The sequence below is a fragment of the Simochromis diagramma genome, unplaced genomic scaffold, assembly GCF_900408965.1.
Source record: "Simochromis diagramma unplaced genomic scaffold, fSimDia1.1 OVJJ01000402.1, whole genome shotgun sequence".
In the NCBI taxonomy this organism is placed as follows: Eukaryota; Metazoa; Chordata; class Actinopteri; order Cichliformes; family Cichlidae; genus Simochromis; species Simochromis diagramma.
Genome location: NW_024386972.1, coordinates 2233749 through 2259154, shown reverse-complemented (window position 1 = coordinate 2259154; position 25406 = coordinate 2233749). Strand labels below are relative to the sequence as shown.

The 25406-nt window shown below is 41.3% G+C and overlaps 2 protein-coding genes and 1 non-coding gene across 8 annotated transcripts; 2 read left to right on the top strand and 1 right to left on the bottom strand.

Annotated features, from left to right (window-relative positions):
• Positions 1–740: 740 nt before the first annotated feature.
• Positions 741–17297, top strand: aclyb (ATP citrate lyase b). Of its 6 annotated transcripts, XM_040038773.1 has the most exons (31): positions 741–890; positions 1425–1537; positions 2451–2632; positions 3187–3309; positions 3956–4018; positions 5388–5578; positions 6186–6265; positions 6436–6566; positions 6765–6883; positions 7073–7209; positions 7501–7562; positions 8010–8127; positions 8245–8399; positions 8884–8977; positions 9212–9268; positions 9870–9908; positions 10852–10993; positions 11865–12033; positions 12116–12220; positions 12391–12587; positions 12727–12808; positions 12899–13009; positions 13107–13234; positions 13325–13418; positions 13512–13666; positions 13747–13897; positions 14092–14235; positions 14396–14509; positions 15281–15363; positions 16188–16264; positions 16348–17297. In XM_040038773.1, exons 3-31 carry the CDS (start codon positions 2474–2476, stop codon positions 16440–16442), a joined length of 3375 nt encoding a protein of 1124 aa, XP_039894707.1. In that variant the 5' UTR covers positions 741–890; positions 1425–1537; positions 2451–2473; the 3' UTR covers positions 16443–17297. The 6 variants fall into 6 exon arrangements, with proteins under 6 accessions (XP_039894707.1, XP_039894708.1, XP_039894706.1 ...); XM_040038774.1 differs by lacking the exon at positions 1425–1537 and having other exon boundaries at positions 9879–9908; XM_040038772.1 differs by lacking the exon at positions 1425–1537.
• A 1902-nt stretch (positions 17298–19199) lies between these two features.
• Positions 19200–24962, top strand: klhl11 (kelch-like family member 11). The gene is made up of 2 exons (XM_040038778.1): positions 19200–20478; positions 22165–24962. The coding sequence occupies exons 1-2, from the start codon at positions 19919–19921 to the stop codon at positions 23747–23749; spliced, it is 2145 nt and encodes a 714-aa protein (XP_039894712.1). The 5' UTR covers positions 19200–19918; the 3' UTR covers positions 23750–24962.
• Positions 21632–21714, bottom strand: trnal-cag. The gene has a single exon. It is a non-coding gene; the product is annotated as a tRNA-Leu (tRNA).
• Positions 24963–25406: the final 444 nt, after the last annotated feature.

Below are 25406 nucleotides of genomic sequence, written 5' to 3'. Positions count from 1 at the left end.
TTTTTTTTTAACTGATAAAATAAAGGCTTGTCTTTTACTGTAATGAGTTTTGTCTTTGACTTTGTTGCTGATGATTACTTTTAAAAGACAGGATATCTGGGTGCATGCAAGACTTTCATCTTGTCCAGCAGGTATATCTAATCACTTTGATCACTTACAGATTCATATCACACTGCATATGAATAATGATTCACTGCGAAAATGACTTTGTGTACAACTCTGGTTTCACTGAGTGCTGAAGTGAAGCTCTGAAAAAAGGAGCAGTGTTAAGAAAGTTCCTCTTTCTTTTATAAGTTTCACAATGACTTCTTTTTATAATGATCTATAAAAATTGGAGACATTCAAGCTTGTTGAAAGCTCCTCGGCACATTTTAAATCAAATAACCAGCTATAGAATGACTCGAATAAAACCCCCTTTTGGGTTTTTCTTTGTAAATTTTAACCAACGTGCTTTTCACCTTTGTTATTGATTTCAGACTTCCCTGGTAACTCCAAAGAAAGTAATTTTTAAAATCAATATTTATAAATATTGGCAAATTCAGATTTTTTTACTATAACTATTTGTAGTGCAGGACCTAAAATAAGAGTTGTGTTTAAAGAGAAGCGGGGAGGGGGCGTCAATAATATTTTCTAGGTTGGCCAATTTTTTTAAAAAATTTTTTTTAACAATGCCGTGGTCGTGACTGACGTCACCACGTGACCTATTTTAAGCCAATCAGGCACTCGTAGAGACGTGTAATCGGTCGCCAGATTATGGTTCGACTGGAGCGGAGTGAGGTGGCAGGGACTGGCAGCAGTTGACTCCGGTATAATAAGAGCTGGCTGTTTAGCTGTGTCATTTTTTTGGCCTGGACACGATCCTTCAAGAAGGTGTGATTGTCACTGACGAGGTAACAGCTTTCACTCAGCTACTTTCTACTCCAGCGTTAGCCAGCTCTTCTTTGTAGCCTTTAACTGGCAAGTGTCCGCACCAATGCGAGGCTACAGCAGTTAGCCGTAGTGTTAGTCTTCAGGGTAGCGGATGTGAGATGATGTGAGGGCTGTCTGCCAAAACTGCAGCAAAGTGCTAGCTCGGCAGAGCAAGAACAAGTATGGTCTTTATTGAAATTTTGCCCAATTGTTTTGCTTGAAAACAGCATATCTGAAGTGATGTGCTTTACTTTTTCAGTGATAAAAGCAAGCTAGCTTATCCTTGCATCATCCGCGGAGAGGGAGCATCCTCCTGTTTTATTCCTTATCGTGAAGGTTTTCGTACTGCATTTATTTCTTCTCTCCCGGAAGTTCTTTCTCTATTTACCCAGAGTGAGCTAGCTAAAGTTGTTGTCAGGCTTGCCTGGCTGGCTGATTCAGGAGTGGGTGTGGTGGCTGCTACAGGAGCTTCATTCATAGGATAAGTGATGCTAACCCCTGAGTTCGTCTGACAGCAGCTGTGTCTGAAGCAGCACCCAACCCCCCTTGGTTGCCACTCTAACAGCTGCCATCAGGTCCAGCTTCTTCATCCCACAAGCTTGGACAGCACAACTAATTGCACGGCAAGGTAGCTTCATATAATACACTGGACCCGTGGATTAATCTGGCTAAATTCTGGACATCCGTCTCTAAAAGTGGAAGGATAGCCTGCTATGATGAAGCTGTTAGATTTCTTGATTTCTCTAAGCGCTGCCCCTCCTTAGGTTACCAGAAGCTCAAATATAAACCACCATAAAATGTTATCAGTGACACGGAGGTCGAGGCGATAAGATCCACGTAATCAAGGCTCATTACTGCTCATTACAACTTTGCTTGGTTGGTGGGTGACTTGGTAAATGTACAATTTTTAGACTTTTTTTTTTTTAATGCATTTCTTTTTTTATACACCATAGTGTGCTGCATCTTATTATACTGAACTTTAGGCTATGAACCCAAAAAAGTCGCCTAAATATTCATGATTGTGTATATTTATGGTGAGGCAAAGTTGGTTGAGCACGCCCAACAACTTCCTGGGATGTTAAAACAGGAATGACAAGGTCATCAGTGCAGGCTGTTATGATAATCCGTCACGTGTTTACTGTAAGATTGAGAAACGAGTTTGACTGAGAGCTTGTTTAGTATTTGGTTTATATACATTTTTGATTTTCTAATAACTTGGTTCTCTACTTTTGTGTTTAACTGCACTTAATCTGCAAATTAAGTCTTTTTAGATGTGTGCATACAGAATTTGACACTTATATGGGCATGAAGGTCATGGTGTCATGGGCTTTTAATGGTTTATTTGAACTGCTCCTTCTCCACAGTGGAATTGTTTCTTTATTGACATACACCCCTACCAATATTTGGCTAAATTTCCCTTTGCAAGTTTTACCTAAACAATGTACTTTTGGTATCCATCAAAATGCACCTGTGCATTGTTTAAATTTTTAACTTGACTGGGAATAGAGTCCAAACTTATCAGTTTTCGTCCTTCCCCAAAGGTCCTGCTCTATCCAGCGCTGCCATGTCGGCGAAGGCCATCTCAGAGCAGACAGGGAAAGAGCTGTTGTATAAGAACATCTGCACCTCGGCGGCCGTGCAGAACCGTTTCCATTATGCTAGTGTAACAGCTGAGACTGACTGGGCCCGCCTCACACAGGACCATTCATGGCTGCTGACAGAGGTAAGACTGTTTGTTTGTCCAGCTCATGAAGCCTGATTACAACCTTCAAAAGTTAATTTACTTACATGTGCTGTACTATAACAATCAGAGTGATTTGCATAGACTGTATAAAAGATGCACACAGCTTTCAGATCTGAAAGGTGAAGCCATTTTGAACTGCCTTTAATGGTCACCAGGGACACATTAAAAACAATGCAGGTTTTAGACATTTTGCTATCACAGATTACAAAAGATTTAAAGTCCTAACCCTCGTCCTCAGTGTTTCAAAACAGGACTTCCACTCCAACCAGTGGGTTATGTCACATCAATCTTTTATAGTATCAGTGGTGACTGACTGGACACATCTGAAATGTGTCTGAACCTTTGCTGTGCCCATGTGTCAGTGCAACAACATGTCTGGCTCATGTGTTTCCTGTTTCGACAGTTGATTGGCTCTCTCACAGCAGGGCTGGGAAACCCTACCCATCTTTATTGTTTCTACCATAGTCATACCACACTATCATACCAAAAAAAAAACCAACACGTGTGTCCTGTTTCTTTGCTCATCCCAAAAGAGGCTGGTGGTGAAGCCAGATCAACTGATAAAGCGGCGCGGGAAGCTCGGCCTAGTGGGCATCAACAAGGACCTGCAGGGCGTCCGGGAGTGGCTCAAAGACCACCTAATGAAGGAGACAACTGTGAGTTAACTGTACTCTCTCTTAGTGAGCATAAAACCCAGCCATGACTGTCTTTGTGGCAATAAAGCAAATCCACGTGCTGCAGTAGTTAGGACCACGAGAAACGCATTGCATCATTTTCTGAGGAGGTATTTGATTCGAATGCAGTGACTGTTGCCAAGTAGAACATGACTGACGTGCTGTTCATGTTTAAAACGTCATCAACCAGAACCATATGTGAGGATGACTTTGCTTGGCTAATACAGGGCTGTTGTTGAGCAAAAGTTAGTTCAACATTTTTGTGAGATGATCAAAAGTAATCCTCACAGAAACTGTAGTATTAATACTATATTTGGTCTCTGAAACACCACAAAGGATCCTCATTTTGATATGAGAAGCACGTGGAGGATTTTGCCTCAGTTGCCCTGCTGCTGCCTGTTTTTATTTGATATTATTTGCCCTTCTGTGTACTCTACTTGTAATAAGCTATTTGGATGTGAAATGGATGAACTAGAACTTTGAAGGTAGTTTGTAACGATGACAAGACCTAGTAAATGACAGGTCAATTTACATTTTTTATGTTATTCTTAAAGTTTCACTTTAATATATAATACATGTAGTTTTCCTCTCAGTGTAGTGTTTGTGACCAGGTGTTTTTCTTGAATAGGTGGGAAAGGCAAAGGGTGTGCTGAAGAACTTCCTCATTGAACCATTTGTCCCACACACACAGGTAATGTATGCCAGTATCTTGTCTTTCAGTCTAACACTCTCTAAGCTCCTCAGTTTGGAGAAGTTTTGTGGAACAGTTCAATTTGTGTCATCAGTGGTTATTTCTCCTGTTGTAACTTGAATTTGCTGAATGGTCTACGGTTTCTGTGGTCTCAACTTCACAGCTAATCCCTTCTTGTCATGTCTTGTGTCTTGTCAGCAGGACAGATCCTGTATTTACATAAATGTTTTTATTTTAATTAAGATTTGGTATCATTCTGAATTTCCCTGTTCAAACCAGGTTGTCACAGCAATATATAGTTAAGCTCAAAAGTAATTTACTAAATACAGATGCTCATACACAGCCTCAGTCCATCTGTGATTGCTTCATTTTTACAAGAGGAGCTTGTTGTGATCAGCATGTTGATTTATACGGTTATTTTTAGTTTAAAGTATTGCGTAATGGTAACTTTTAGTGTCCCTTTACGCTTTCGTAGAGGTAGCCTTAAACTTCTATCATAGGGTATAATTCACACGTGTACTTTGGACCTTGTATTAAGAGCCAATGTGATATTTCCTGCAGCTGCACTCAAAGAATTCTGAGCAGAATGAAAGTATTGCATCACAGGGCCTCTGATGTGAGAAGAATTTGAAAAAAAAAAAAAAACTTCCTTTATTTTAAATGAAGCACACTGCTGCATCCTGTCAGACTGAAAGAGGAAAAGGGGAATCAAATTCTTATACAAATCAGCTGATGAGCTTCTGCTGACGATGTTGGCAGGTCATCAGCTGGGGTCATGTCTGACCCGGATTATCCTCCCCCCAGATGATTAATTAAATTACCTTGTGGCCTTTTATAAAAATTGGTCTGTAGGAAAACCCTTCATACCTACTTTAGAGAGTATTTTTTTGATTTTCCTTGGTGTGCTGTGCTTCTTTAAATATGTAGTAATAATTGATAAAACCCAAGTCTGATAAAACTTAATTTCAGTGGAAAGTCAAGTTGTTGTTGTTGTGGTAATAAATAATAAACCAAACTACAAGAATCAGTTCCTCAGACTGGGATCTCCGTTGCCTCAGCCATTCTCATCAAATCCTCTCAGAAAAATGAAAAGGAGTGAATGACTTAACCAGGATCAGTGCTTCCTGGTTGACCCAGTCGATCTAGGACCTTATAAGTGAGAACAAGCTCCAAGTTATGTGTGTTCTGTCTGTAGGTTAGTGTGCATTTGATTGGTTTGTTGATTTTCTTAATAATTTCTCGCACAGAACTGAATGTTGAAACCACTTGTTGGCCTTATGTAAATATTGCGCAGCATTTCCAAACAAAATCGGTAAAGATGTATTTGCGTGTCCTTGCATGTGGCTGAACTCCCTGTTTACTCACTCAGGAGGAAGAGTTTTATGTATGCATCTATGCCACACGTGAGGGCGACCACGTGCTTTTCCACCACGAGGGAGGAGTGGAGGTGGGTGACGTGGATGCCAAGGCCCACAAGCTGATGGTTCCAGTGGATGGCAAGCTCACTGAGGACCTAGTCAAAGAGCGGCTGCTTACACAAGTTCCCGACGACAAGAAGGAGTACGGAAACCTTTTTCTAAAATTATCTTTATTATTTAAAGACATATAAATTTCATTATTTAAATATTATTTTTAAGTATAAAACAAATGGTGACATTTGAATCTGAGTCATTTTGTGCTTTGAACCTAATTGGATCGCTTAGTAGTTCACAGTAGTAGTAGTAGTTAGTGATCAGGCTCTCTGTTAAAACACAGTAGAGACATTTGAGCAGAGATGTGATTAGCCAGATATTGAATGAAATATAGAAAATAATACAGGAATAACTGTGTAAAATCGCAGTATATTTAGTTTCGCACCTTCTTGTTGCTTTTTATTTTCTTTCTTAACCAAAGAGGCTCTCTGTATTCAGAAAATCTTTTATCCTTTGCTGTTTTGACCTTGACTAATGTTTAGCTTCTTTTATGTAAACTTAGCAGTGTGCTAAGTAAATACTCTTATCTCTTTTAAACAATACCAACTAGAAAGAAACATAAAAGATACGCTCTAAGTATTCAGCATGGCTGCTTAGCAATACTCTACCATTTTGTTCTTGTCTAGTGAGACACGAAGCTTCACAAAAGTTCTCTTATGTGCTGATTAAGTCTAATTTTGTTTCCCTCCTCACAGTGTTTTGGCCAGTTTTATAGTCGGCCTCTTCAACTTGTACGAGGACCTCTACTTTACCTACCTTGAAATCAACCCTCTTGGTAAAGCTCTTTTATTCTGAAATATTACACTCTGCTCATTATGTATTGCAGAAACAAAAATGCTGATTTAAAAAAAAAATAAAATAAAAATCTAGATTGCTACCATGCTATGTTAGTAATTCATTGGTGGAAAACATACAAATTAACTCAAAATTTCTGCCTTTTCACAGTCGTCAATCAAGACGGAGTATATGTCCTTGACATGGCAGCCAAGATTGATGGCACAGCGGATTATATCTGCAAGGCTAAATGGGGGGACCTTGAGTTTCCTCCACCCTTTGGCAGAGAGGCGTACCCTGAGGTGAGATTTGAAGAGCTGTAATTGGACAGGCTGTTTGTTTATAGTTCTCTGGATCCTTTAATTTTCACTGATTTGATTTAAAATGTGACTTTAACTTAGATCTACTCATATGTACAATGATTGGTCAGTCCATTTCTCCATCCTTGTGCACTTACTGACCACAGTTTGGTATTCACCACTCTGTCTTGTTACTTGTAGGAGGCCTACATAGCTGATCTGGATGCAAAGAGTGGTGCAAGTCTGAAGCTGACCCTGCTGAATCCCCGAGGCAGGATCTGGACCATGGTGGCCGGAGGAGGTGCTTCTGTTGTCTACAGGTAGTCCATCACATACAGCATACATTTGAACTCTATACCACTTCTTTGCCTTTATGGCTTGAAGTTTCAAAGCTTGTTAGACTGAAGTTTTGCTTTCTAACAAACCCCAGCTTGACTTTTCTGTTGCCAGCTTAATATTTTTTTAAGGTTAATTACAGCTGATAGAATCGCATCATTTCTCTTCTTCAGCGACACCATCTGCGATCTGGGTGGGGTGGACGAGCTGGCTAATTATGGCGAGTACTCAGGCGCACCCAGTGAACAGCAGACCTACGACTACGCAAAAACCATCTTGTCTCTCATGACACGTGAAAAACATCCTCTAGGTGGGTGAAGCCTGGACTTGATTACATTAGAGCTTATTTTCCTGAACGGGGTGAAAAGCTGGTGGGAGGAGGAGGCTACAACTGTCAGATAAAGTCTGCGTTTGTTTGCTGTGTCCTTGAAGTGTAGAAATACTTGGTGGATCCTTCCTCTGCTGTGTGAGCTAATTGTGCTGCTTCGGTGTGACACACTGTTCACTATGTGGGGAGTTGCCAGCAATAGACTTCATGTATGTTACTCGGGTGTTGAATTTCAGTCATGAGCATTTCGTAACACCTTTCCTTATCCTACAGGGAAAGTGCTGATCATTGGAGGAAGCATTGCAAACTTCACCAACGTAGCAGCCACATTCAAGGTGAAACGCACTGATATTTATCTGAAAATCTTCTGCACAGTAATAAAGAATCACCGTAATGTTTAAAGAGGAAAAAATGGCTTATACACAATATTTAATTTCTTAAACTTTGAAAGAATGATGTCACTGTATTTTCAGCAAGTCCTGAATTAGCAGAGATTTGTGTTATGTGTAATATCAAAACATTTATACCCATAGCTGCTCATACATGCAATACACCAACTAGATTGGTTCCTAATTTATGTCCAGAAACATGTTAAGGCAGTGTTAGCCCTACCTGCCTTAACATGTTTTCTCAGATTACTTTAAAATCTGAAGGCAGGTCAGAGTAGAGAGCCATACTAAGGCTTTGAATTATTAAATGGTCTCAATAAAATTTCACTCTTCCTGGTTGATATACTTGTAGTTTTTGTGCATAACAAAGCTGATCTGCTTGTCCTTCCTCAGGGCATTGTCAGGGCCATTAAAGATTACCAAGGCCCTCTGAAGGAACACGAGGTCACCATTTTTGTTCGACGTGGCGGTCCGAACTACCAAGAGGGACTCAGGGTGATGGGGGAAGTAGGTGAGTAAGACTGGACTAATACTCGGGCCTAACTCGTGAAATACATGACTTAAAGTACCGGTATACATCCAAGTTGAGTCCTTGGATCTAGATTAAGGAGCGTTTTCTTCTATGCAGGGAAGACCACAGGGATCCCTATTCATGTGTTTGGAACTGAAACCCATATGACTGCCATTGTTGGGATGGCACTGGGCCACCGACCAATCCCTAACCAGCCCCCGATGGACGCCCATACAGCCAACTTTCTCCTCAATGCTAGCAACAGTGCAGCGGTATAATTATTCACTAATTCTTGGGTCAATATCGGATGGTGTGTCAGTCAGTGCCCACTCTCTTAAAATTAGATGTTAGATGGGTTTTTGTTATAAGTTAAACAGTAAGTGGTTCACACAAGTACATTTCAGTGTTTGAGAAGGGAGAAGAAAAGGGTTATTGCTCAAAATGACATGTATTTATACTGGAGTTGTCTCCATAATGCAGGGTCATGACTAGCAAAAGGGTGTAACCTAAATTGGATTTATTTACTTTATATGCAATTGAGAGTGACGTGTTTAAACACAGTTTAAGCTCGTTTAGCGCCTCTATAGTTTCATAGTGTGTGTGTGTGTGTGTGTGCGTGTGTGTGTGTGTGTGTGTGTCAGCTGTATGAACTTATGACGTCGTTGGGGGTGAAGCCACTGTTTCTAACTATGCTATGCATGCTCTTTGGTAACCTCTGTCAGCCTGTCCTGTAAATCTTTCCCTTTTCTTTGCCAGACTCCAGCTACAACAAGGACGGCTTCATTCTCCGAGCCCAAGTCGCCCACTGATACCTGCCCGGCCAAGAAGTGTAAAGCAGGGCTTCCAACAGGTAACGAACAGTCATTCATGCTGAACTGCTTCCTATCAGCAAGATCCCATATTTACTCATGCACCTCTGCTTTTTTTTTTTTTTTTTTTTTTTTTTTCTCCCCTCTCATCCTGGCTTCTCCTTTCCTGCTGAAATACCACCACCAATATTCTGCAATTTATCTTCCTTCTCTTTTCCTCCTTTTCTTATTTCACACCAACTTACATCCGCCCTTTTCATGCTTGTTTCTCTAAGACTCACTCCATTCTATACTGTGGCCTCTGAAGAATGTGGTCACAGGCGATTGGAAAGGTAAGTGATAGGTGTGCCATGGCCTCACTGCTCTGGGCTTCCTACACATTCATCACTGGTTTGAACTTTTTTTTTCCCCCTTGTTTGCTGCTCACCTTTCTAGTCTTGGTGTATATGAAGGACGTATGTTCACATCACATCAGGGCATCATATTCTTATGAATGCTGCATACTTTTTTTTAATATGCTTTTTTTTAAAACTTTTTATAATGAATAAGTATGGTTTGTAATAAAAACTAGAAATTAAGTTTAAGCATATTGTGTTTTTTTTTCTAAGGCCTCTTCACACTGGATTTTGTGTTCTTTAGGATTAGTAGTGTTAAAGTCAAAAGCAGCCATGCAAACATGAAGTTTTGATTACTTAACTAAACTGTTCATATTGCCTTTTACAGCAGTACAGTAAAGGCATGCTCCATAGCAGCTGAGCACTGCATGGTCTCTTCCTCTGCTGTGCTTCTAACGCAGTGTTTTCAGTGACGACACATGGTTGCAAAAATGCGGTGAAGTGTGTTGAGTGAATAACTTGCAGCAAAGACTCAATTTTTGTTCTCTTCTTGTGTTTGTACCTGTTTTTTGTTGTATTTTGTGTTTCCGTCCTGTGGGTGTCACAGAAGCTCAAGCCTCTTCAGGCTGCAGCGGAGGTATGGAAGGGTGTGAAAAACCTGTTTTCCTGCCCTCTCCGTCCTTTGTCCCTCTGCTTTCCCCTCTAACGTTGATCTTCTTTACACTCTTATGGCTTACTCGTTTGACACTGCCTTGTAATCATTATTTTAAAAAACGTATAGCAAAAACCTTGAGCTATAACTGTTAGTAGAAATTCTTCAGTTCAAGACGCAGGCGCAAGAATCAGTTCTGTATTTAAAATATTCTGCACATCTCAGAGATGTAACGACAGAAGGCAGAAAGAGAGACTTGGAAGGACTGGAATACGTTTGAGAATGTATTTTTACTAAACAGTAAGAGTTTTAAAGCACATGCACTAACGTGATCTCTGCTTTCAAGAATTTGTTTTTCAAAATTTTCAGATGCTCTGAACCTTTCTTTGTAATGTAATCATTACAAAAAATTTGATCTTTATCGGCAGTCAAAGATCTGTCAGACAGTATTTTATATTTCCATGTGGCAACATACCACAGATGGCACTCTAGTCTTTTGCCAAATACTTCACTTTGAAAATGATGGCCGTATACTGCCAGCAATGGAGGAAGTGAAGTTGCTGGTTTTCTTATCTGGGGTAAAAAAATGGCAGCTGCATATGTGGTGTCCATATTCTTTTCATGCAAATGTCCTAGTTTTTAATGATGTTACATTGCAAATTAATGTTTTTAACGCTGTGGCTTGGAGAGAGCGGACAAAATAAATCGTGCAGATCCTGTGTGGGGTGGTATTTTTCTCTTCCTGGTCCATCTGTCCTCAGTGAATCCTGTCTTTATTCTAATTCTTACCATCCCCATTCCTGCTGTTTCCCTGAGCCAGAATTCCCTCTTCATCTGTGAATGGGTTTTAGTTCAGTTTCCACTTCTGACTTGTCTCTGTGTAATTTTTTTTTTTCTTCTTTTTTTTTTTTTTTTTTCTTCCTCTCAGCTAAAGCAACCACTCTCTTCAGAAAAAACACCAAGACCATTGTTTGGGGCATGCAGACACGCGCCGTGCAAGGCATGCTGGACTTTGACTACGTATGCTCCCGGGAAGAACCCTCTGTGGCAGCCATGGTCTACCCCTTCACGTAGGTTGCGCTATTTCCCTCTGAATTAAATTAGAAGAGTGTGACTGTAGAATACTAAATAGAGTTAACTGCACAAATCAAATGGTTTGGTTTTTTTTTTGTTTTGTTTTTTTTTTTTTTTTTTTCTCTCTCTGCTCGAAATCTCTAAATCTACTCTTGCTGGTGTTTAGTTGTTTCTGTTTTTATCTTTGTCATATTTGTAAAATACTGAGCCTTTTTCTAAAAGCGTATTATCAGTTTAGGCAGATTGTAAGTCGTGTACACATACAATAAAGGCTTATAACCTTCCATGTTTCCAAGTGGCAAATTCTTGTAGAACATCTTAAGCTGATTAAGTCTTCCCAATGTTCCTCTGTATCTGTAAGCCACTTTGCAACCCACTTTAAGCCCAGCTCTTCCTTCTGATCTGTCCGAGTTTGTCAGTGTTGTCCGTTGCCATTGTCTGATCTGTGCTGCATGGCCATCACCTTTCCTCACCTATAGAGGTGTCCATATAGTAAGTGATTCACAGTGATGCAGCAACCAAAAACCAGACTTATCAATTGAGCTGAATTTGAGTTAAACTTCTGTTTTCAATAGGAAGCCCCAAACACAAATGATAAACCTTTAATTGACAGGGTTTAAGGAACTGACAAGAATTCATTTTGCAGTTGCAAAGTATTCATTAGTTGTACTGAATGGAGTTGGAGAGTGTTATTGAATTTTATTGTTTTATTTATATTTTGATATTGCTAGGGATGATGCAATGATCGGGGACCATTCTTAATTTCGTTGTTCCTGTGACAATGACAAAAGTTTCTGATTTTGATTTTACTGCTGTGTTTCGAAAAGTTCTTCATATTTTGCTGATATGTTTCTGTTTGTTGCTCAGCGGAGATCACAAGCAGAAGTTTTACTGGGGCCACAAAGAGATCCTGCTGCCGGTCTATAAGAACATGGCCGATGCCATGAAGAAGCACCCCGAGGTAGACGTCCTGATCAGCTTTGCTTCGCTGCGCTCTGCCTTTGACAGCACAGTGGAAGCCATGCAGTACCCACAGGTATGAAGAGCGACTGTACAGTGTGTTGAGCTTCCACTAAAATTTTTCAGAGTGGACCCAGTTTATTTAATTGTGTTTTCAGATTCACACCATCGCCATCATAGCCGAGGGCATCCCCGAAGCTCTGACTAGGAAGGTGATAAAGATGGCCGACGAGAAAGGAGTCACCATCATTGGCCCTGCCACGGTACAGAGCTTCATCCCCCTGAACCTCTTTGTTAAAAACATTTACACTCATCATTAACACGGCTATAAGTTTATAGACTGTAGTGTGGTATTTAATAGCCCAGCTAAAAGGGCTATTCAATCTTTCTGGTAAACATGGTGGATTAAATGCAGATTATTCTTGTTAAATAGGTTGGTGGCATCAAGCCAGGCTGTTTTAAGATTGGCAACACAGGCGGTATGCTGGACAACATCCTGGCTTCTAAACTTTACCGTCCCGGAAGTGTGGCGTATGTGTCGCGCTCTGGGGGCATGTCCAACGAGCTGAACAACATCATCTCACGCACTACAGATGGCGTCTATGAAGGGGTGGCCATCGGAGGAGACAGGTACAAAAACTTAATTGCAGATCATTTACTTGAGAATTTTTTCATTTAAAAAAAAAAAAAAAAAAAAAGCATAAATCAATACTTGACAAAAAAAAGATTCTAGTTCCAGAAATGAGTGCTTACGTTTCTCTCTGTCCAGATATCCAGGCTCGACCTTCATGGACCACGTCCTACGTTATCAGGACACTCCAGGAATTAAGATGATTGTTGTACTGGGAGAGGTGGGAAGCATTTAATATCTAAATTATTTGGTGTGTGCTACTTGTACCAAATAGAATCCTGTTTTTAATATGTCCTTTACTTTGACACAGATTGGTGGAACAGAGGAGTACAAGATCTGCCAGGGCATCAAGGAAGGCAGGATAACAAAACCTGTGGTCTGCTGGTGCATTGGAACCTGCGCCACCATGTTTGCCTCAGAGGTCAGTTAGCTCTGTGGAAATCCTGGCTTTGGATTTTATTGCTGCTCTTACCTGGAAGAAATTTTTTTCCAGTAATATGTTTTACTGCCATCTTCAGGTTCAGTTTGGCCATGCAGGAGCTTGTGCCAACCAGGCTTCAGAGACAGCGGTGGCCAAGAACCAGGCTCTGAGGGATGCTGGAGCTTATGTACCAAAGAGCTTTGATGAGCTGGGTGACGTCATCAAGTGAGAAATACTTTTCATGCTAATTTCCTAAAGTTTGGAACTGACAGGCTTTCCGGGTTCCTCACTGTTATTGTGTTTGTGGTGAAACAGGACTGTGTATGATGAATTAGTGGCCAATGGTACCATCGTTCCTGCCCAGGAGGTTCCTCCCCCAACAGTACCTATGGATTATTCCTGGGCCCGGGTAAGAACTTTATAATAGTCCTTTGTAAACTTAGAAGCCAAGAAATACTGGATATAATGGTTATTTGTGGAATTTGTTGGGGTTTTTTTCCAGGAGTTGGGCCTGATTCGTAAGCCAGCCTCATTCATGACAAGCATCTGTGATGAGCGAGGCCAGGAGCTCATCTATGCTGGCATGTCCATCACTGAGGTCTTCAGAGAAGAGATTGGTATAGGAGGAGTGCTAGGATTGCTCTGGTTCCAGCGCAGGTCAGTATGATGTCAAGAACACTGTTAGTTGTTAAGAATGTAGGATCAATTTCACACTTTTTTTTTTTTTCTCTGTTTAGGTTACCACGCTACGCCTGCCAGTTCATTGAAATGTGCCTGATGGTGACTGCTGATCATGGGCCTGCAGTCTCCGGCGCTCACAACACGATTGTCTGTGCTCGTGCGGGCAAAGACCTTATCTCAAGCCTCACATCCGGCCTGCTCACCATCGTCAGTACTGCTCACATATTGATCAGTCATTGATCATGTCATCTTTTGTTGTTGTTGTTTTGTTTGTTTGTTTTTTTTGTTCCCCCCCCCAAATCTATCTTGTATTTTATGAGCTGCTCGGCTGACAGCATGATTTCGGACAAACTGGCCATAATGTTACGGAATTGAAACGCAATTTATTCCTAAAAAATCAGGGGGACCGTTTCGGAGGTGCTCTGGATGCGGCTGCAAAGCAGTTCAGCAAGGCATTTGACAGCGGCATGATCCCCATGGAGTTTGTCAACAAGATGAAGAAGGATGGCAAGCTGATTATGGGTATCGGCCACAGGGTCAAATCGGTAAGCAACACTAGACTTTATACAATAAACAGTGCTCTCATCTGTAAATGATGCCTCTTATTTATCAGTGTTTTGACTCGTATTTGTTAACTGCTTCTTCTGAGTTTGATTAAGATGGACACGCAGCCATTGTTTTAAATGGAGTTTGATTCGGTTTCAGATCAACAACCCAGACATGCGAGTGCAGATTCTGAAGGACTTTGTGAAGCAGAATTTCCCTTCCACCCAGCTGCTTGACTACGCCCTCGATGTAGAAAAGATCACCACCTCTAAGGTATTTTACACAGAGTGAAGTAGACGATGGAAACTTGTGTGTACAAGCAAAACAGTGAAATGATGAAATGAAATGGCAACAGAAAGCTGCTACATCTAAAGAACCTGATGACTGCATTGACATTCAGGATTCAGAGATTGGGCTTTGCTGTCAAATAATTTGGTTAAACACTTTGAACAGAAGATTTTTCATTTATTTTTACAGCAGGCAAGCAATTATTCTCAGTTTTCTGCACAGGTGACCACACCTGCAGATTCCATGATTGACAGTGGAATGTAACCAGAACGAAGACCTGGATTTTATAGTTCTATAAATAATATTAAACATTAATCAGGCTTTTTAATCTCATTTAACACTTTTTGTTCTAATTTGTGCTGTTATTCAGGGATGTGTCAGAACCCACACCCAGTGAAAACTTGTTATATATATTTTTTTAATTCAATTTAACCAGGAACTGTTGAGCTTTTAGACTCTGCCAAGATGGAGAGAAATAAAAATAAAAAATAAAAAAAAATAAATAAATTTGATAGTGGGTGAAGCTGCAGCTACCAGAGAAAACCTGTGACATACAAACACCATAGCAGAAGGTCCTGAACATTCTTTGTGAGGCAACAGCGATAACCTCTGAGCCACTATTAGATCCAATAAAAAGATTGATAAGATCTAGAAGAGGCTGTGTGCTCTCTGCAGCTTTGGACTGTAAGTCCTTTCCTCAATTTCATGTTAAAATAACATTCAAGCATTTTGATTTTGATTTATTTTTTTTCCCAGAAACCCAACCTGATCCTAAATGTAGATGGCTTTATTGGTGTTGCCTTCGTGGACATGCTTAGAACTTGTGGAGGCTTCACACGGTAAGAATACGAGACGGCATCGTGAGGTGTTACTTCTGTAAGCTTTGGTGCGTGTGCTTTGATTGGATGGATCTTATCACCAATATCTCTTAAATATAAATAAATATTTCCCATTGCTGTTTTTTGTTTAGTTTTTTTTGTTTTAATTACAGCATTACAAAAAAGAGAAATACTGTATAAAGAAATGGAAGCCAATAATAGAAGGAGCAGACAAAATGTGCATGGATTTGCACTTTTAATATCCCTTCATTTCCCTTTCCCCCCTCCCTTATCTCCCTCTCCTCCTCCTTTCCTTCCCTCCCTCTGGCCATCTTTCCCTTCCTTAGATGGAATTACGCAAAAGTGTTATATGAGCATGTAAACAAACACATGGCCAGGGATGATTCAAGTATTACACTTATTAAATTTGTCAAAATGAATATGCAGTGGGGAGGAATAGAACAGTAAGAAAATCAGATAAATAGATGAATAAATAGAGACACCACTACAGGGGCCACGTGTTGTTAGTATTCCTGCTCTTTTAGATTGGCACTCTAAGGTAGTGTAAACGAAATGTAATGAGTAAAAAGAGAAGAATACTACGAAATATTATCGGTGTCAATATTATCACTGGGTGTTACAGGAAGCCTGTAGTTGTTAACAGAAACCATAATAAACACTCTGATATGCTTACAGCTACATTATTTAGATTTAACCAAAAGTGCATGTTATTCGATGGCTTGTGGAGAATTCAGATGGCTGAGATGCAATGTCTGCACTGTTGCTGTGTGTCGAGGGGACACTGTCCAGTATTGTTTCTCACATGAATGTTGAACTGTCTCCAGAGACGAGGCTGACGAGTTTGTGGAGATCGGTGCACTAAATGGGATCTTTGTCCTCGGCCGTAGCATGGGCTTCATTGGTGAGTTCCCTTTAAAATGGAGCCATGATATTCTCTGTGACAACCTTTAAAACAGAGTCTCTAACCTGAGTTTGTTTTGTTAGGCCATTACCTGGATCAGAAGAGGCTGAAACAGGGTCTGTACCGCCACCCATGGGATGACATCTCCTACGTGCTCCCTGAACACATGTCCATGTAATTCCCTCGTCACAGAATGGAAATCACTTCCAGACGATGATGTCAGGCGGTATTACACATCTCATGTAACTTGTATCTCCTCTCTAGTTATGATAGCAGCTGCCAGGGGGGTGGAACTGGGCGGGGTTACTTTGGAAAGTGGGAAGTACTGTTTATCTGAGGAACCTGGGTAGAAGTTTTCAATCTAGTTTTTATGGAGGAAAAAGGGGAAGTATATTTCTAGGCTTAGTTTTTGAGAACTAATTTAAAAGGTCTGAGATGTAACTTGTTTAGTTTTTAACAAAGAGCCACACCAATGCAAATCTTAGCTGCAGGAGCACAAAATCACTTGGTACACAGAGTCAAAATTGAGAGATGGTTATGCTTAGTTGGGTATAGGAGCAAGATTCAAGCAAAATTTCAGTCCTTAATCCTGCAATGCATAGTCTGCATAGTAACCTCTGTTAATGGCTGCAAAGCATTTTTTAAAATACTTAATCTGCCTGGTTTAGACCACAAGAAAAGGTGCTTAAATGTGCTTTCTGGCTTTCCGAGTGCTGCAAATTAGTTTAAACACTAGATCCCTTTTTAAACTCCTTCACCATGATTCACTCCTAACAAAAAAAAAAGTCAATCTTATCACAAAATTAAACCAAAGTTATTTTAGGGTGTTTTGTTTATTTAATTTAAAAAAAAAAAAGGAAAAAAAAAAAGCAAGATGCAGTGGTAGATGGTACAAATGTCATGAAAAGGATACATCATTATGGAAATGAGAGGAATTAGACACAAGTCAGGAGTCTCTCCACCATTTGCCTTTCATGAAACCAGCCCGGGTTATAGTTAAGTTAATCAGTTTGTTAGTATTCTAATAACTGTAGAAAAAAGGAAGCTGTAGACGCATCAAGAAGAGGCGAACAAATGCTTCATGAATGAGCCCTGTGAGTCTGGAAAGCCTCTTTTGGTGAGGGACCATGAAAGCAGTTTGCTTTACTTTGGAAACTTACAGCACATAATCCAGATGTTCTCCAACTTCCAGTAAAAACTCACAACACTCTGTAACAGCCCACTGTAATGTCTGCTGTGCTTAATCTGTTTTTATTTAAATGTGAAAAAAGCTTTTTTTTTTTTGTTTTGTAATATGCTGTCATAAAGTAGTAAAATAAAGAACTTATTGTTTTTCTTTTATTCTGTAGTCTTTGATGGGGTTGTTTTTTTTTTGTTTTTTTTTTAAACTGCATCATGAGTCTAAGTTTACTTTCCTCTTGAATGGAAAATCCTTAAACTTCTGAACATTTATCTCTAACATGGACAGTAATTACATTTAAATACAAAGCAAAAAACTAAACACCCGCCTTTACCAGCATCACTCTCCATCGGCTGTATCCTGAGCTGCTGATGAGGAATTGTTTGCTCTTCTGGACTTTAAAACTTCATTCTTCAGGTCATACCACAGTATATCAATAAAAAGGTAAATTGGATGTAAATGTGTATTCACATATAGATGTATAGAGAAAGATGGATATATTGGGATGTCATTCAGACTGCAGAAGTGTAGTCGAATGGTAACGAGAGGGCAGCATTACAGACATTGAGGACGGCTACAAGTACCTGGGAATCCCACAGGCAACTGGAAATCATGAATCTCCAAATACCTGTAAAGAGGAGGAGTCAGCTCCTTTGGCCAGCTTATCTGGTGATTGGATAAGCTGGCCAAAGGAGGAAATGGAAAGCACAGATATCAAGACAGGAAATGTACTGACCATGCATGGAGGGTTTCACCCCAAATCCAGCACCCTGTGACTGTACAGTAAGCGGAAAGAAGGAAGCCAGGGACTACTGAGTGTCAGAACCACTGTCCAGGATGAGACAACGAACATCCATGAATACATCAAGAAGATGGCCACAAGCAACCGTGTGCTTAGTGAATACCTCAGGCGACAGAAACCCAAGAAAGAAAAGCTCCAGGAAGAGAAACCATCATGGAAGGACAGGCCCCTGCACCTTATGTACCACTTGCAGATAGTGGAAGTGGCTGACATCAAGAAATCCTACCAGTGGCTGGACTGAAAGACAGCACAGAGGCACTAATCATGGCAGTGCATGAACAAGCTCTGAGCATAAGATCCATAGAGGCTGGGGTCTATCACACCAGATGAGACCCCAGGTGCAGAGATGCCTCTCAAACAATCCACCCACCAGGTTAACGACCTTTCGCAAGGCAAGAGGGGAAAATATAAATATAAATATATATATATATAAATTCACAGTTGATTAATGATTTGTGTTCCTCTCATTTTTGTCATTGTCAATGCAAAGGTGTGTTTTTGCTGTTACCCTTGGATTCTTTTTCACTTCTGTCACTGCTGCATGTTATGATCTCTCCGAGGGAAAGTGATGGAAATAACCCTGAATTTCCATCCTTTTTCAAATAATTTGTTTCTAAGACCCAGGAATAATTTGCACCAGTTAGTTTTTCCTTGAGGCGATAACACTTTCTCAGTAAGCAGACTGTGTGGGCTTTTATTTTTAAGGGAGGGGCACATACAGAATTCACTTTGTTTAATTAGATATGTTTGTCTGACTTGGGTCAACTAAATGGAAAAAAAGACACAATTTTACTTTTGGGTGCACAGACACTTGTTTTTTCTGCAGTGACTGTAGGTTTGTTTGTTTGTTTGTTTTTTTCATTTGGACTCTTTAGATTTAATTTCAGTTTAGCGTCAGTTAGTTTCCAGAGTGTATTTTCGTATTTTAGATTAGTTTTCGTTGTTTGAAAATGTTTAGTTTTATTTGTTTCAGTGTTAGTTTTAGACCTTTTAATTATTAGTGTATGGAGAGCATATGTCAGAGGCAAGATTTTGCAAAATCTCAAACACTTCCATCAGGCAGGTTGTGCTACAATTTAGAAACAGATACTTAAACTGAGGAAATTTCCTCTGTATTTTTATTTGACTTTATTTTTTCCAGGTTCGCTGAAACGATTCCGTTATCCCCAGCCCCAAAGACTAGTTTTAGTTAACCAAAATGTTTTTTCCACCATCTCGTTAACTATAAAAACCTGGTTTTGTTGTTACTCAAGCTGAAACACAGTTTTATTATTTTATCATCCATGCATAGCCTAACTCAGGCATGAATTCTTATTACCAGTTTAAAGCGTTATACAGTTATGAACCTGATGTTACCTCATCACAAGATGCCAAAGTGCACATCACCGGCAGACGGATAACGGGCAACACGCATGCGCGCAACAGCCTTAAACAAAGGTAAACTTCTCTTGAAAAAATAAAAATAAATAAAGACCCTTCAATACGTTATAACGCCACATCAATTAAATACGTCACACATTGCACTGTTTGCGTCAGAGATGTGGATGTGTTAGCTTGAATCTGAGGACCTCTCCCTGACAGCCAGCTAAAAATCACCGCACCTTTGGAATATTCCTGAAGACGGAAGTGAGCGCTCCTGTTTTCTCACCAAGCCTCTGAACGCAGCGCATGCATGTCAGTCTCCGAATGCTTGTTTACATGTGTTGGGTACACCTGTGAGTTATTCCCGAAGATAGTTCGGAGCTGTCATTTGCCTCTGAGTATCACCCCGTGCGGTATGGCAGCAGCAGCGGAGGATACGGAGGAGCGTGGCCGCAGCAACAGCACCAGCGGCGGGGCGGTGCAAGGAGCGCTAACAGGTGACGGCGAACCTGAGGAGGCCGAGGAGTTCACCTGTTCGGCCTACTGCTCGGAGCTCTCCCGGCGGCAGAACGAGCAGAGGAAAGCCGGGCTGTTCTGCGACGTGACTCTGGTGTTCAGCTCGGGAGCCGTGCCCGGGGTCCAGACGGTATCCGCGCACCGCTCGGTTTTATCCGCGGCGTCGCAGTACTTCATGCTGCTGCTGTCGGGACAGTTTTCAGAGTCCCGATCCGGGCGAGTGGAGCTAAAGGAGTGGAGCTCGGGCACGAGACCCGACACAGACACTGTGGAAAGTGTCGTACAGTTCATGTACACGGGAGAAGTCAGGGTGACCACTGCCAATGTGCATGAAGTGTTGGAACTTGCAGACAGGTGATTTATTCATTTATTTTTAAATTATTCCGCAGGTGAATCAGATTGTGGATTTCACTTTGCTTATATGCGGAAGTATGTAAGTCACACCAGGTGGCGTGACTTTGTATGCTGTCATTACAAGAATTAGTTAGCAGGGTCATATTAAAAACTGACGTCCAGTGAGGGGGCAAACAACGACCCAGTTCTCATCAACAGAGGAGTATCTAATAGGCTCCACAAACTGCGACCCTGAATTAGAAAAGCGGAAGAAAATAGATTCATGGATGGATGGATTGATTTGAAATTTTCCCTAAAAAATAAAACAAAAAACAAAACAAGGATCAAACTGATATATTTAAATTTGTTTTGTACAACCAATAAGCGGATATATACAGCAGTTTGTTATAATAGAGGGTCAAGCAAATTAGTAACAATCATTCTCGTGAAGCTGGATGTGAGTTTTGGCATTTTGCTCAGTAATAGATGCCAAATTAAATTCTGTTTCATTAAGAGGAAAAGCAAGAAACCAGCTTATCTCTTTATAGTAGATGTGGTCCACACAAGCATCTCTTGCACTGTTTTTTGGCCTTCGGGTGTGGTGGACATATTATTACTGTTATTATCAGGGTTAGGTGTTTAGAAGTTGCATGGTTGACAACTCCTATGTCGATGGACCTGTAAGGGTGTGGCAGCTTGCGTGGTTACATCTTTGCTATTATTATTTACTCTTCATTAGAGCTATTATATCCACAAAAAATGTAAAAAAACAATAACATTTTTAACCTTCAGATTACAAAAATCATCATTGTAAAAGAACTATTGGCTTAATTTTGTTATCTGCTTCAGTTTCAAGGTCCTGATGTGGTTTATGGTGGCTCCTTGGCACTGTGTTATAGCTTACTGGACAGCTGAATAGAACAGTGTATCGTGGTATTGATTTTATCCTGGGAGTCTGTCTCAGCGAGGCTGTTTGAGCAGGTTGTCATATTGCTGTCTAACAAAAAATAATTTAAGATACATTCACAGAACTCCACAGGCATGAAGCTTGAGTTTAAAGTTGCAGGTGTGGTTTGATCCAATAGTGCTGAGTAATTAGACCACACCTTTCTACTCAAAGTGCTTCCATCACAAGTCAGGACTTAAACTATTATCTTTGGTTGTTACACTTGCTTGTCAGGAGTGGGATTTGAACCCACACCTCCAGAGGAGACTGCGACCTGAACGCAGCGCCTTAGACCGCTCAGCCATCCTGACACTCAAGAGTTGTTCTCCTTCAGCCCGCAGATTTTATTGCCTGTGCAAATTTTTATACCGTCATAAAATACTTTACATAGAGAGTCAGTATTTTTTAATGAATTCAATGAAATTCAATTCACTTTTATTTATATACCAAATCATAACAACAATCGCCTCGAGGCACTTTGTATTGTAAAGTAAAGAGCCTAAAATAATACAGAGAAAACCACAACAATCAAAGGATCCTCTTTAAGTAAGCACTTGGTGACAGTGGGAAAGAAAAATTCCCTTTAATAGCAGGAAGAACGGGAACGGGCAGCTATCTGCCACGACCGGTTGGGAGGTGGTGGGAGGAAGACGGGATAAAAGACACATTGTGGAAGAGAGCCAGAGATTAATAATAAGTTAATGTGGCAAGGAAATATAACATTTTTCGTATGCTGTAACTTTGATATCTCACTCTGTCAGGTTTCTGCTGGGGCAGCTGAAGACCTTCTGCGGAGAGTTCCTGATGAGGAAGTTGAGCATGTCCAACTGCGTAGCCGTGCACAGCCTTGCACACATGTACACGCTGAACCAGCTCGCTCAGAGAGCCGCCGAGACGATCAGGAGAAACTTTCACAAAGTCATTCACAACGAGGAATTCTTCACACTGCCCTTTCACTTGGTGCGAGACTGGCTGTGTGATGCAGAAATCACCGTGGAGTCTGAGCAGGAGTTGTTTGAGGCAATCGTGAAATGGGTCCACCACAACCCAGAGGAGCGAGAGAAGCATTTTGAGGACCTGTTCAAACTTTTAAGGCTGCCACAGATCGCTCCTACTTACCTGACGCGTGTCGTGAGGAAGGAGCCCTTAGTGGCAAACAGCGCGGCTTGTCTGGAGCTGGTGTCCAGTGCGCTCGAAGTCCACGCTGTTCGTTATGAGAGCCCCAAGAAGGCTGATTCAGATCTCGGTGACTCCTACGAGGCGGCGATCCAGCCTCGATATGGTCAGAACATGGATGTGATCATGGTAGTGGGTGGTGTTTCGGAAGGAGGAGATTATTTGAGCGAATGTGTGGGCTACTTTGTTGCTGAGGATCGCTGGGTCAGTTTGCCACACATCCACAACCACCTCGATGGACATGCTATTGCTGTCACTGAGAATCACCTTTATGTGGCGGGCTCAATGGAGCCCAGCTTCGCCAAGATGGTGGAGCGCTACAATCCTAACCTTAACTGCTGGGAGTCGGTCAGCAGCCTGACCACACGCAAGCATTCGTTTGGCCTCACGTGCATCAAAGACACACTCTACATCATCGGCGGCCATGGCAACTTCAGTCCAGGTTTCAAGGATGTCTCCATTTATGAACCTGAGCAGGACATGTGGCTCAATCTGGAGCCAGCGCCAAAGATCCTGCGAGATGTAAAAACAGTGAGCGTGGAGGATCGCTATGTGTACGTAATGGCCAGGACCCCCGTAGATATAGACAGCGATGATGGGCTGAGCACGGTGACCACCTGCTACGATACAGAAAGCCGCAAGTGGCAGGAAGTGGACTCGTTACCGCTTATTGATACCTATTGTAGTTTTCAAATGGCTGTTGCATCCAGCAACTTCTATCACACAGCTTCCTGTTGCCCCAAGAACTACACAGTAACACATGAGGCCGCCCAGCAGAAAATAAGCAGAAACATCTCAGAGGACATCCTCGACAGCCTCCCGTCAGAGGTCCTCAGCCTGGAGGGCGCTGCCATTTGCTACCTGGGTGAAGACATCTTCATCATTGGCGGGTGGAGGAACAGCAACCACGTAGAAAAGCAGTACCGCAAGGAGGCCTACCGCTACTGCGCCAAGAGGAAGCGCTGGATGCTGCTGCCGCCCTTGCCCCAGCCACGCTGCCGTGCGGCGGCCTGCCACGTTCGCATCCCGTACCAGTACCTCTATGGCTCCCAGCGTTACCCCGTCCCCCACAACCTGGCTCGCCAGCGAGACCGCATGCAGCAGATGCAGCAGCTCCATCGGCGCACCCTCAGCCTGCGGAGGCAAATGCAGTCTCAGATTGAATGTTAAGAATCAGATATTCTGCTTTAAGTCATTAGCACTTCATCTGCTGATAAATGCCTTGCTGTCATCTCAAGACTTTGTTTCAGTTATTTTATTTTATTTTACCTTAATTGAGGTGAAATGTTTGCGCCATTTTTTCCTGAAGCGGGTTTGCAGTGAAGGAAGCAATGAGTCTAATCATTTTTGGCCTCATGCCTTACTTTCTATCGTGCCAGCAAATAAGACTGCTGTTGGTTTTGTTTGCGAAACAAATCACAGCTCAGCTTTTTAAACCGCGGCCTTTGTTAGCATCTTAGATAAAGGATGTCAGTGTTTCCTGTGTGTGCAAAACAAAAACAACAAAACTGTCATGAGAAAACTTTGTGTCAGGAAGCATACTTGGCAAAGTAAACGATGTCTATTTATTGTGATGTATGTTAGAAGGAAATCATGAATTACAAAAACTAATTCAATAGCTAACTTAGAAAAGAAGTATCAGCTGCTTTAACTGTTTGCTTTCCTTTCCGTTGTTGTCATTGAGGGTTTTTTTTGCACAGTATGCATTGGAATAGTGATGATCGTATACTCTGTGCCTAAACAGACAATCACAATTTCGTAGCAAGGACTGAATGTTGACAAAAAGCACACGCTGTGCGACAGCTTGACTTTGGATATGTGTGTGATTTATTTTAAGCTGGTCAAAAAAACAAAACTCTATTTCATATATACGATTTCTGGAAAGATGGACTAAATACCACAATGATAATCCAAGTATCTGATTTTGTGTTTAAATACGACGCTTTCCCATTTCACATCGCAAGGACAACCGCTAACAGATCCAGCCACTGACAGCAGTAACTTTGTGAAAATGTTTGGTTTGTGGGTTTTAATGGACTTGTTTGGTGTTTGCTCTGCATTTACGCTTCTGGCAGAATCTGTTTAGTGTTTTTGTCTCGGTGAATGAAAGCACATATGAACATTGCACTGTGGAAAGATTTTTAAATGTGCTTAATACACTAAACCAGCAAGACGATGTGTTATTTTTGTGAATGGTTATCATTTCCCCACTGTGCCAATAAAAATAAGACCTGTTCCTTAGTGACACCATTGATTTATTGTTCTTACTGCATTAAAGGACCTTGAATGTTAGCTTTACTTCTGAAGAGCATTCTTTTGAGTTTAGTGACCCCCTCAAACATACCATGCTGGGTGTAGTGAATAAAGAGAAACTCATTTAGTATGTTTGAAGCTGTGTTCAGATTTTTGTACCAGTTTGGTCAATTTTAGATCAAATGTAATAATAATGGATTGCATTTATATAGCGCTTTTCGAGAACCTCAAAGTGCTGCACAATTCCATTATTCATTCATTCTCACACACTGGTGGAGGCAAGCTACAGTTGTAGCCACAGCTGCCCTGGGGCAGACTGACAGAAGCGAGGCTGCCATATCGCACCACCGGCCCCTCTGGCCATCACCAGTAGGCGGTAGGTTATGGCCCAAGGACACAACGACCGAGACTGTCCAAGCTGGGGCTCGAACCGGCAACCTTCCGATTACAAGACGAACTGCCAACTCTTGAGCCACGATCGCCCTGTGTGACATGTGACACATTTAGCTGTCGTGCACTCTTGTGTAAAATGTCTAAAAACAGCACACTTTTATTCTGAAGATCTCCAAATGTT

Excerpts from the sequence above, each read along its gene's own strand:
- aclyb (XM_040038772.1), top strand. The coding sequence starts at position 2,474 with ATGTCGGCGAAGGCCATCTCAGAGCAGACAGGGAAAGAGCTGTTGTAT. Across the intron at positions 4,019-5,387 it reads CATTTGTCCCACACACACAG|GAGGAAGAGTTTTATGTATG; the intron begins GTAATGTATGCC and ends TTACTCACTCAG. Across the intron at positions 12,034-12,115 it reads AAGCCATGCAGTACCCACAG|ATTCACACCATCGCCATCAT; the intron begins GTATGAAGAGCG and ends TTGTGTTTTCAG.
- klhl11 (XM_040038778.1), top strand. The coding sequence starts at position 19,919 with ATGTCAGTCTCCGAATGCTTGTTTACATGTGTTGGGTACACCTGTGAG. Across the intron at positions 20,479-22,164 it reads GTGTTGGAACTTGCAGACAG|GTTTCTGCTGGGGCAGCTGA; the intron begins GTGATTTATTCA and ends TCACTCTGTCAG.